The sequence below is a fragment of the Poecilia formosa genome, unplaced genomic scaffold (genome assembly GCF_000485575.1).
Source record: "Poecilia formosa unplaced genomic scaffold, Poecilia_formosa-5.1.2 Scaffold2, whole genome shotgun sequence".
Lineage (NCBI taxonomy): Eukaryota > Metazoa > Chordata > Actinopteri > Cyprinodontiformes > Poeciliidae > Poecilia > Poecilia formosa.
In genome coordinates, this window is record NW_006799941.1 from 4,467,287 (window position 1) to 4,479,830 (window position 12,544).

At 37.6% G+C, this 12,544-nt stretch overlaps 1 protein-coding gene across 3 annotated transcripts; it reads left to right on the top strand.

The window, feature by feature from the left end:
• On the top strand, positions 1-11,470 carry LOC103137054 (guanine nucleotide-binding protein G(I)/G(S)/G(T) subunit beta-1-like). Of its 3 annotated transcripts, XM_007550587.2 has the most exons (12): positions 2-122; positions 210-435; positions 4,930-5,038; positions 5,122-5,160; positions 5,259-5,365; positions 5,451-5,514; positions 7,120-7,282; positions 7,388-7,454; positions 7,554-7,755; positions 7,858-8,074; positions 8,806-8,948; positions 9,753-11,470. In XM_007550587.2, the coding sequence occupies exons 3-11, from the start codon at positions 4,982-4,984 to the stop codon at positions 8,910-8,912; spliced, it is 1,023 nt and encodes a 340-aa protein (XP_007550649.1). In that variant the 5' UTR covers positions 2-122; positions 210-435; positions 4,930-4,981; the 3' UTR covers positions 8,913-8,948; positions 9,753-11,470. The 3 variants fall into 3 exon arrangements, with proteins under 3 accessions (XP_007550661.1, XP_007550649.1, XP_016526441.1); XM_007550599.2 differs by having other exon boundaries at positions 1-435; positions 8,806-8,921; XM_016670955.1 differs by lacking the exons at positions 2-122; positions 210-435 and adding an exon at positions 3,802-3,885.
• The last annotated feature ends 1,074 nt before the right edge of the window (positions 11,471-12,544 follow it).

Sequence of the window (12,544 nt, forward strand, 5' to 3'; positions counted from 1 at the left end):
ATCGCTGCTGCTGCAACGTGGGGTTTCCCAGCGCCGACTGCAGGGTTACCGCGCCCATCTCATCGGTCGATGGCTGCTTGAGAGTCATACTACGGACAGGGCAGGTGTTGGGTTTTGCAAAGGTGAGAATCTAGGCTCCCTTGTTGGTGAAGAATAGTGACTTTTAAAATTAGCTGGATTGACTGCCAGTGCACTGTCATCCACACAAGGCTTGTGGGTGTGATTTCCCCCACCCCCTCCCCTCTCCGCCTGGTTGTCAAGCTCCCCAGCCGTAGCCTGCGTTCGGGAAGGGCTGCTCCTCAGAAATCTACGCTAGCTGGCTTAGCTAGTTAGAAAGCTAGCACTGTGCTGTTCGTTGATGCGTGGATCGGAGGAATACGCCGTCTTGGTTTCCAGTCAATGCCAAAACGCAAAAACAGGCGCAGATTGAATCAGGTAAGGCAAAATCAAACTATTATATTGCGTTATCGCAATTTAACAGTTAAATGTTAATCCCATTAGCTGGTGAATTGTGGTATAATCGAACTGCCCGGGGGTGGGGTAGCAGCAGCTAGCCTCTTAGCCATCAGTTAGCATCGGTTTGCTAACGATAAGCTTATTTTATTATGAGCTGTTGCATGGGTGTTTGCCGTAAGGGTGGGGGTTAATCTCGGAACTTTGTGTCAGCAGCGGGTGGGTAGATAGTGGCAGCCATTTGTGTGTATTACATCCAGGCAATTACGAAACATTAACTACTCTTAATGTCGCCGAAAGGTTCTGGGATTCGTTAAAGCAGCGTTCTTGTTAGCCTTTCAAAACTGCTGTCAGTGAAGGCAATAATGGCCCAGTCAGGGGAGGTGCTTCTTGGCCTAAAATACGACTCTCAGAGCTACTGAGTCGCTGAAAATTTGAAAAAAAAATTTTTTTTTAAAATAACAATAATTAATATCGCGTGCTGTATATGTTGCATGCAAAGTGATTTGTATTCTAATCTTAAATGTAAAGATGTTGCTTTGGATTCAGGTTGACACATAGGGTTGGGCTGAATCAAACGTCCTGTAAACAAATTTGCCATCAGATGTTTGTAAATTACAATAACATCTAATCTACTAACATGGCTTAATTCTGTACCTTGTCAGTATTAGCTTTCTTTAATTGTGCTTGTAAAAAGTCAGCACTTTAGGCTAGAGGGAACATTAATGTGGGCGCGTTAACACCCTGTTTATGGAAGCCAATACGTTAGCTTACTTCGGCCCCAGAGGTGCACCGCCTTTCCTTGGAGACCATCTAAATTTCTACAACATATAATAGCAAATTTCGTTTACTTTTTTTGGGGGGGAAAAATAAAACACCCCGAGTGTTAATTACATTTATCTCACTGACACGATACAGGCCACCGACGCCCGACCTTGCTGTTTTTTTTTGGTTTTTTTTTTTTCCTTACACTCTTGGGTTCTACTACAGGATTAAACAACCCCGTAAATATTCTGACACGGTGCAATTAAATTAGCCAGGGCTAGTAGCGTTTAAAGAGATTGGTGGTGTCCGAGTAAGTGGATTTCTCTGGGACGGTAAACAAGACACTTTCTAGGTTTATCCGGTGTTGGCTTAAAAGCTAACTACATAGCACTCCGTGTAATTGCGGAAGATCAGCGGAGTCCTCCCTGAAAGCGGCTGTGGTTTCGTTATTTTGCATTAGACAATATAGCCGTTCGGTTTCCGTGGCGTAAATTTCTTAGAAACTTATGGTTGGACTACATTTCCGGTAAATCGTTGTTGACGCTTAAGTGAAATATAGGAATTTGAGCGTTTATGTGAGTTTTTCGTCTGAATATGAGCGTTGCCCTGCCTGTAGGCCTACACCGACAATCTGTTAGCAAAGCTAACTAGCAGACAGCAGTCTGCAAGATGGCGTTTAGCTGCATCTTCTCACATTTTCATTAGTGCATAGCATATTATCAACACATAGTGTGTTGGTAACTAAATTCATATATTTGATTGGACTTTGACAGCAATCTGATTCTTAGCCTCTTGACACAATATTATGCGGAATTACTGACATGTTCTCACCTTACAAACAACATGAACAACAAACTAACTGAAAAGCTTTCAGAGAGGCATTCAAATACAATGCAAAGCATTTGATTTGTTTGTAACAGTGTTGAAGGCAAATCACAGTGCTTACACTGAACTTCTTCCGTAGCTGTTTGCACACTGAATACAGTGTTGGTTCAACATGCACACTGCAAACACTTAGAGATTACCTGTCAGGTTTGTTAATGCAGTTTATTTTACAGCTGCCCTGTAAAATATTGCATAATTTGTTAACTTTTTATGTCCAAACTCATTGTTTAATTTTTAGTATTAAGTTTATGTATACCTTCTTTAATAATGCACATTTTCCCCTCTCTTTGTACAAGAACTGAAAGAGAATTTCTGCTTCAGGACAGTGACTTTAATTGCAGCCATTAATCTAGGCACTTTTTCAAACAAAGTGCCTGGATCTTTTTTTTTTTTCATGTGTTTATGAAAGAATTAAGATTAAACTCATCCTTTTATTAAGCTGAAAACATATTTCTAATGCCTGGACTGGCTTTGCTACTATTTCTGTTAGCAGACATGGATTGGATTAGGGACTCATTGACTGAGGATTTCAGCTTTTAGGATTATGGAGTTGCTCAGTGATATTGCTAGTTATGGTCTTTTCCATGATCCAGATTTAGATCTGTAAAACATTGCATTATCAGAACTCAGCCGTCTTTTGTAAGCAGATGTTTATATGTGCCCCTCTTTCCTCTAAGTGGGTTAAAATTGCAGCTTCACTTTCTAGAGTTGCAAACAAACACATCTCTTTAAGCCTTGCAGGACTTGGAAACAGCTAGTGAGCTGCCACTCCAGGCTGTTTGCTACTGCTCATTGTTTATCATGCAGTCAGCTGACCCTGATCAGGCGCTTGGAAAGGAGAAGTGATGAGAGAGAGGAACTCCGTAACTGTAGGCATCCACAGATCTTAATGGGAAATGTGCAGCTATTTCTGTTCTCGACGTGGGATATGTAAAATTTGGTTATGGCACAAAGGTGTTACACATCAAAGTTCAAGTTGTGAATGCAAATCACATCTAGGTTAGAAAGAAATCTAAATAATTAAATGAGATTTGTAGGGGGAAAAATGGCTGTAGCACTTTAATGGGTACTGAAAGTGATTTGGACTGCTGCAGAAATAGTTAGTATCGCATCTGAGAGCAAAGTAATGTGGTTCTGAAACCCAAATTAAACAATATCCTCCAGATGCTTTCAGGCGCCTCAGATAAAACTGGAAATAGAGGGGTTTTATTGTTGTTTCTATACGCAATGTTCAGTAATAAAAATGTTATATATTAGATTTAAAAACCATAAAAAAACTAATCAAAGATGAAAAGAAAAATGTAAATTAATTTAAAAATGTTAATTACTGTCAAAATAGACATAAATAATTCACAGAAGATTAGGGCTACGTAATATTTTATGTATAAAAATATGGAATTGTGTTAATAATGTTGAGATTTGTTCATAGCAAGCTTAACAAACAAACTAGTGCAATACTACAAATTACACACCAATAAACAGAATCATCTGAAAATTGATCAAATCTGTTGAAAAAGTACAAAGAGGTTAAATCTGAGTTTAGATATTAACTTTAAATTCTGTTGTGACAAAGATTGCATTCTCCTGTCTCTGGATGCAACTAAATAATAACTATATTCCATGACACGTTTTATTACAAGATTAATGACCGTAAGAGGATCATCTATGTTAGAAAGGTCAACCAATCAGCAAATCTGAAAGATGATGTAGACGAGTAGAGAAGATTGTCAAACACGTCCTGCAACCTCCAGTGACATTAGTGTACCGACTGAAAGACACCAGGTAAGGGAACTGAGAGGCAAACTCACAGCTATTTACCGCTTATCTCACGCTGTCGTTATTTATAGTTTGTCTTGGGTGTGGCTATTAGTGAAGCTTTAATTGATTTAGATTTAGCTTCTGGATAGAATATAATTTGTACTTAAAGCTCATGTCAGGAGTATCTTTTTAAAGGTTATGCTTATTTTCTGTAGAAATTTAGTTTGCAGAAGAAATATTTAAAATAAGTAAATGTATTCCTGTTCATTCATAGATTTTAATGTTTCCCACTGTCAGAAAATCCATCAACTCTGGCAGAGGGCCACGAATGATGGTTTTAAATATTAATAATCACAAACAATGGAGTGTAATTATGTGTTCCCAGTTGTAGTCGTATTAATACAAGGATGTATTAAATTATAATTGCAATCTTTAAGTAATTTGTGACTACCTACAAATAAAATATACTGTTAGGGATTTGCGATTTTTTAAGTTTTTCTTGTCATACAATTTAATGAGCTGTTGCACAAGAATCATCTTAAACTAAATACTTTTGTTTTGCAAGCCAATTAATCTAATTGCGTTCTAAACTTTTGATAAATGAGACATTAGTTGGTTTAGTGCGAGTATAAAAACTAGTTTTATGGCTTGAATTGAATATATTTACTTTATTAGCTGGACATTTAGACGTCCTCTTGGTGCTGTATTAATATAAGTGGCTTATTGATCACTTGGCGAAAATTCTGACTATCCCAGGGATTGAGGTCAACAGGATAATGACTGCTTTTCGGATCACAGGAAAGTCATGCCTTAACAGGATTTGTCTGCTGATCTGAATTGTGTGTCAGGACACATCGACATTGCAGCAGAATTATAAAGTTGAACAGGGAACTGTATGTTGCCCATTTTGTTCTCTCTGCTGGTTAAAATTGCTTTTGGGCCATTACCATTTTGCATTTTAGATTTCTAAACTAACTTTAAATATAATGTTGCTCTTAAAAAAAAAAAAAAGATTGACCGTGTATGCTTACCTTTTTCTCTCCCCTTTTCTTTTTTGTCCCTTTTTAGACAAACAAGTGCCCCGATAGTTGGAGTAAGGTAATTAAAAAAGCAGGATAAGATGAGTGAACTGGACCAGTTACGCCAAGAGGCAGAGCAGCTCAAAAATCAGATAAGAGTAAGTAACAACATTAAGTTGTCCATATAGAAGTTGGCGGATGTGATGTATGCGAACGAGCTAAATTCTCTTTTTTTTCCCAGGATGCTAGAAAAGCATGTGCAGATGCCACACTATCACAGGTAATGTCTGACAGAGTGCTTTCAGAAAGATTCATTGTGAATACAGTAAAATTCAGTGGATTATTCTGAGCTTAACAAAAGTCTGTAACGTTCTGCAGATTACAGCTAATGTCGAAGCCGTTGGCCGAATCCAGATGCGTACAAGACGAACGCTGCGGGGTCATTTGGCCAAAATCTATGCCATGCACTGGGGGACAGACTCTAGGTACGTCAACGATATTTTCTAAACACGGATTTTTAGCTTAAATCCTTTTCCAGTTGTCTAATGTTGTTCCTGCTCCTGTTTTTAGGCTTTTGGTCAGCGCCTCTCAAGATGGAAAACTCATTATTTGGGATAGCTATACCACAAACAAGGTGAGTTTTATTTAAGGATACAGTAAAAATGAAATGTGCAGCAGTATGGATGCACAAATCAGTGATTTGTCTTTTTGCACAATTTAATATTTTTATTCCATAAATAAATATGTTCCTCTTTCAGAAGAAGAAAATTAGTTTGTTGGTGGTTCTTTGAACTGATCCAAGCAAAAACAGAATTATACCGCAACACCCATTTTTTTATGTGCTGAAGCCGATACTTTAGTTCTTAAAACAGAACTGATGAGTGGGTTTTAATTTCTGTTCTTTTTAGTACATTAAAATGCTTTTGAGGTAAACTCACAGCAAATGTGTTTTTTTTAATGTGTAATAAAATATTAGTTGTCCTTCTGGTGTTCACGCCAGTTTTCTCTAACCTGTACACTTTGCTTAAGCATAAAAAAGTGAGTTATTTACTGAAGGTGCAACAAGCAGTTTTGTTGCTGATGTCAAGTTTTGATCTGCTACTTTAAATTTATGTCTATGCCAGTATTTTTAAACAACTGTATTACAAGAACATGTTAACGCAGCATTCAGAGTATATTTCCTAGCCTTCCTGCTGATAGAAGTCATTAATTATTCACAATAGGAGGAAAAACAATGTCATGCAGTGAGTGTGAGATAGCAGTTGCTGTAAAAATAATCATTTTATAACAAAAGGCAGCAGGTTTGACAGTTTTAGGCTTTGCGTTAATGATTAGTATGGCCATCATTATTGAAACTTGCCCTTACCAAAGCTCTTTTCTAAAGATTTCCCAAAAAGCTGCAAATATTTCCAAATCCAAACAGGTCGAAAGCTTAAATTCTTAACCATAGAATGACTTTCTGGTACTTTATTCAACCTTCCTGTTATCTGTTTTAAGTTTTGCGCTCTCACCCTGATTTAACCACAGACATGTCGCCTACAAGTCTTTGCTTTCTCTGATATCGAACATCACTTAGTCGGAGGCTTTGAATTTAAGTAACAGTTAACTGTTATCTGATAGTTTAGAGAGGATTTTGAGTCTCTGACTGGTCAGTACCAATCAAGGTCAAAACTCTGCCCAATACCCTTTTGAGTGTTTTTTTTTTTCTGGCACTAGCGACTTTTATTTGCGGCAGATTAGACAGGAAATGGGTAGAGGTAGAGTAGACATGCAGCAAAGGTTCCTGGGTAGGAATTGAACCCCAGATGGCCGAGTTGAGGACTGACGGCCTCTGTGGGACGGTCACTCCTCCTCTACACCATCAGGCTTCAATGCAGGGCAACGTCAGCAGGTGTCGAGTTATGATTAGAAAGTTTCCTTTCCCATCTTGTATACCTTAATATCTTCAGAGGCTTTAAAATCTCATTTCAAGTTTTTTGTTTCTTTTTTAGTGTTGATTTTCAGTAATATCTTCTGCATTATAAAAGTGAAGTCACATCTTGTAGGAAAAACTTTAGCAGTACTGAGATTAGTTCAGTTCTGCATATTTTTTACTGCCATTCCTTTTGTTTAAAGTTAAACAAGCTTCTCATCTGTTTAAATTTCTATCTTTTCCTCCATCAAAAACATAAAATTCGTGCTTGAAACTTGCATTTTCTCTGAGCCAACAGTTTTCTGTGTGTGTTGCTGTGTTCTGCAGGTTCATGCCATTCCACTTCGATCTTCCTGGGTCATGACTTGTGCATATGCACCTTCAGGAAACTATGTGGCCTGTGGTGGCTTAGACAACATCTGCTCCATTTACAACCTGAAAACACGTGAGGGGAATGTACGTGTGAGCCGTGAGCTCGCAGGACATACAGGTATAGGATACTTCACGAATACAGTGCATTTGTGTACAAGTATAGGTTTACATAAAACCGCAGTGGACTTTTGGGTTATTTATCTGCTGGTTATTTGACTGTTAGGATACCTGTCCTGCTGTCGCTTTCTTGACGACAACCAGATTGTTACAAGCTCTGGAGATACCACTTGGTAAGTTAAAAAAGAAATAGCAAGAAACTCTTAACTTGTCAAAGTGTTTTCCTTTGAAGGGAACAGAAAACAGTCTGACTGTCTTGTTATTTTTCACAGTGCACTTTGGGACATCGAGACAGGCCAGCAGACGACCACATTTGCTGGACACACAGGTGATGTCATGAGCCTGTCTCTTAGCCCCGACACTCGGTCATTCGTCTCTGGTGCTTGCGATGCCTCTGCTAAACTCTGGGATGTTCGAGAGGGGATGTGCAGGCAGACTTTCACTGGCCATGAGTCTGACATCAATGCTATCTGTGTAAGTTGTTTAAGCTCTGCTTCACTTTTTAAATGCGCATTCTGAAGGTGGCCAAGTTATGTACCGCTGTCGTGCTTTAATATTTGCACTTGTACGTTTCAGTTCTTCCCTAATGGCAACGCCTTTGCCACGGGCTCTGATGACGCCACCTGCAGGCTGTTTGATCTGCGAGCTGATCAAGAGCTGATGATCTACTCTCACGACAACATCATATGTGGCATTACCTCTGTTGCATTCTCCAAGAGCGGCCGCCTTCTTCTGGCAGGATATGATGACTTCAACTGTAATGTGTGGGACACACTAAAAGCTGACCGTGCTGGTGAGTAACTGGGCAATGTCTTAAACAGGTTTGTCTCAAATAGACTCTTTCATTGCATTATGTTTTAGAGTTAATATTCTGCATTAGGCAGCAGCCATCTTAATGGCAGTAAGATGAAGTTCTCTCTTTGTCAGCAGGCTGGCTAACAGTATGAACAGTGGTTCTCACGCTTCATTCAAAGGCTTGCACTACCTTAGCAGATGCCACAGATACCTGTTAATCACCCATTCATTAAGTTGTGGGAGTGGCTGCTGGGAAATGGCTAAAACATGCAGAAGAAACCAGGAATTACAGCTGTGAAACAGTTTTTTAAAGCATCTTAAGGTCACAGGAAGTTTCTAGACAGGTTAATTTTTTTACCATTCATTTTTCCTGAGGTCTCTTAAAGTCTCAGAAAATCCTTAAATTACTTAATTTAAGTTTTAAACTTTAAAAGGTCAAAATACTTTCAGATTTACCACGCTAAGGTTTAGTTGTGTGTTAAAAGTTCTGCTCATGAAGTAGACTTATTGTACTTTCTTTCGACTATCAGTAATTTAAATGTAGTTGTGCTGGAGTTTTATGACTGATAAGAAGTTTGTCTTAAAGAAATTCAGATACTTGCTGAAGATTTGAGCAGAGGATAAAGTCTATAAACTCCCAAAGTGATTACATTTGACCTGTCAGTGTGGCACCACACTGTTCTGTCAGACCTGACAACTAATGGTTCTTTCTTCTTTTTTTTTTTTAAGGTGTGTTGGCTGGACATGACAACCGCGTTAGCTGCCTGGGAGTTACTGACGATGGCATGGCAGTTGCAACAGGATCCTGGGACAGTTTTCTGAAGATCTGGAATTGAAGCCTGAAGGTTCTTTTTGTCGTATTTGCATTAAAGGTAGAGATGCACCGATCAGAATTTTGTAGCTGACTTTCTATTTCTGCTTTTTGTTAAGCTTTGACCTGCTAACTTCATCAGATTCCAGTTTCTCTTTAGGAACATTATTTTAACTACCTTTTGCCAGCCTTCCTTTATTGTGCGGACATTAGTTTTTTATGATAGCCGAAGTGTCATGTTTGCTATTAACATGTTGTTAGCATCTCTATAAAATACTTCTGTGTAATCTCTATAGAATAGAACTCTGAAATTTCCAAAAGGCTGCCACCATTTAAAAGTTTTATGACAGAAGTAAAAGCTCAGACTTTACTGTACTTTGTTCAGGCTTCCTGCTCTCAGCTGGAGGTCTTGCTGTCTTTCTCTCAGCTTTTTGAACCACAAAGACATCTTGTATGTCATAGAAAAGGTTCCTTTTATATAGCTTCTTAGATTAGTTTGCTCTGACTTCATTTAAATGCCTCAGGGCACCTTCCTTATTAAAAAGTGCAGTTTTTACACTCTTGTTGGCACGTAGGAACAGTTCATTCACTGGAAATGGATCCGTTGGATTTTTGAGTTTTTGACCAGCTGATCGCCGGTTAGGGCAGGAGAGGCACAGAATCGTCCGATTCCGATCACCAGCTGATTTCTCGGTGCATCTCTAATTGAAGACGATTAGTTTATCTTGACTTTGATAAATATTCTGAGAATTCATGGGCCTGCTCAGCTGCCGGGCTTAAACATCTCTGTATGCTATTCTGCTCCCCTGTTTCTACACGACTCTGTCTTCTATTGTTTCTCAAAATGTCTTTCTTTTTCCCCCAGATGTTCTTTTAACTCCAAAGTTGACTGGAAGACCATTACAACTTGAGAATGTTCACAGCGTCATCTTCAACACTGTTTAAACTGACTTGGACACCACAAAAACGAAGGGAAACCAATGCCTTTCCTACACAAAGAAGAGCACAATTGTTTATCACCTAGTTAAGAAAGGATCTCCTGTGGTATCAAATCAGAAACTTGTGCATTCCTTCTTGGACCATTTTATGTTACCTTGAAAGAGAAAACAACACTATCATCCCATGCAAATGTGTGCGTCTTGAAAGCAAATGTTGGAGTGTAATTGTACAAATTATTTAACTTTTTTTTTTTTTAAGATTTCTATTCTGATGGTTTATTATTCTTGATGGCTTTTTTCTTTGTCATATTTCTTTAGTGGTTTTAGATATGTTTGAATTACAGCTTGTCTTTGTAATCCAGGTAAAATCATATGAGAGAAAAAAAAAACATGCAGAAGTAAAAGCTTGGATCATATTACACGAGCAGCTTTCGAAAATGTCCAGGATGTATTTATATTCTAGCTGTTTTTGTTCCATCACGGCTTTTTGCACATGAAGCTTCGCCTCTAAACTAATAACATTGTTAATTAACCAGGCACATGCTATAAGTTATGAATGCTCATTCCAGTATCAGTTCCAGTTATTATGAGGAAAACTATCCAGTTAAACCCCTCAATTCTTGTACATGCCTTTTTGGCTTTTGGTGGGGAACGGTAGGGTAGTGATTTAGGTTCAGAGTTTAATAAGGCATGGCTTGAATTTACAATATAGAAGGGGTTTTGTGTTCTGTATCCACTTTGAGTGAAACACCTCACCTGACTTAAATACACACTTCCTTTGCTTGGGACTGCAGTTACAACTCTGTGAATGAAATGTACAAATCAATGTCTGAAAATAATGGTCTGATGTTTTAAGTTGAGACATAAAATTTTGTCTGCCATGAGTTAATTTAGATGTGCATGCTGTAGACTTGCTTTCAATGGTGCAAAAAATCCTAGATTTTCTTTTGTTACCAAAAAGGAGAGTTAACCTATTGATTGAACTTAATAGAGGCCATTTTTTTGGCTCAAACTCTGCATACATCATGTACTAATACTGGTAATGCTATGCACCAGAGTGGGCAAGAATGATGATAGGCTTGATATTAACTTCATACTTAGTGTAAATTATGCTTACCAGTTCTATTGATGCCATTTTTTAAAAAATAATTATAACAATCATTGTGAGAAATCTATCCTCTCCTTCCAATCTTCACTCTCAATGGAACAAAAATGTCCTCACATACTGTCCATACTAAAACTTTTGTACATTTTTATTTTTATTTTTTTTGGTCTTAAACTGAAAATCGGAGCATCTGAATGCCATTTCACTGTATACAGAAGCACTTTTGTTAAGGTTGTGAGATACTTTCACTTTTCTTTTTTTCTGCAATGATGTACAATAAATGTGATGTATTCGTGTGTGGCCACAAGTGAAAATGCGATTCAACTGAGATGGATTCTCCTTTTCTCTTTCCATTGATAATATAGAGCTCTGCACCCTTATGTACCTTTCCACTTTTTGTATTTCATTTCAGTCTGTTGGTGTTCCACGGTGAGCTGGATGCAAGATAGATACTGTACTAAATTGTACTGTTATTGATTGAAAAATGTAATAAAAAGCTGTTTGAGATCTCTTTTGGTGCATTAAAAATCTTTTAATCGACTTTTACATGTTTTTGCGTTCACATTCATCAAGTTATAGCAAGTTATTTTTAACCACTAAGCCTTTTTCTATTTTTACACAACTCCCTCTGTAAGGGTAATACGAACAATGTACAAGTTAAACTTTCATAACACTAGTTTTAGTTAATGTTATGAAACTATAGCTATATTAAAAATATTTTAATATAGCTTTGTTCAAATTGTCTTTAATTTTTTGTTGGGCCTTAGGATGTTTAAGTTTGAGAGTTGCATAATCTGGATTTAAAATAATTTAACCAGGATATCAAGAATTACTAATATACTAAACGAAACTAATATACAGATAATCACAGCACCTTTATGCTGAAAAGAGTGGCGCTTTATTCTTAGGACTGTGGTTGACTGTTTTTCCACACCAAAAATATTTCCAAATAGTATTTTTCTTTAGAGGGAGGAAACGGCAGCTTTCTCTCTGTGAAGCAACAGGTGACAGCGAGGTAGTGCTGCATTAATCAGCAGTTTGAGAAAACCCACACTGGAATTTTTCAAACATCTAATGCAAAGGACTTTGAGCTGCAGGGGCAGATAATTTTAGCAGTTTTGAAACCATAGCTTTTTAAAAATACTGTTGATCTTGTTACTGAAAACTGGCCCAAGCACATATCTGTCACTGATTCCTATTCTAAGATCAGTCTAAGTGTTTTGAATTAAGAGGAAAATAACATTTGCAATTTATGGTTATAGAGTCTAACAGCTGCTAGGAGGAAGGACCTACTATAACATGCTTTAGTGCACCTAGGATTCAGTAGTCTCACAGAAAGCTTTCCAGTTAAGCAGCAGCTTCATGCGTTTGGCATCTTCTGACAAAGAAAACAGTCTGTTAGTGTATAAAATACACATTTTATACACTTTATATGCCTACTAATATTGATTGGTATGTTTTGTGGCCTGGCAAAAAGTATCAGTGGTCACTTTTCAAAATCACTGATTCCATTTTAGTTGAATCCAAACAATTAGAAACAACAAAAATAAATAATTCAACTTCAATATTCTTACAAGTATGATGTGACTCATATGATAAAATGAGTTTCTTCTC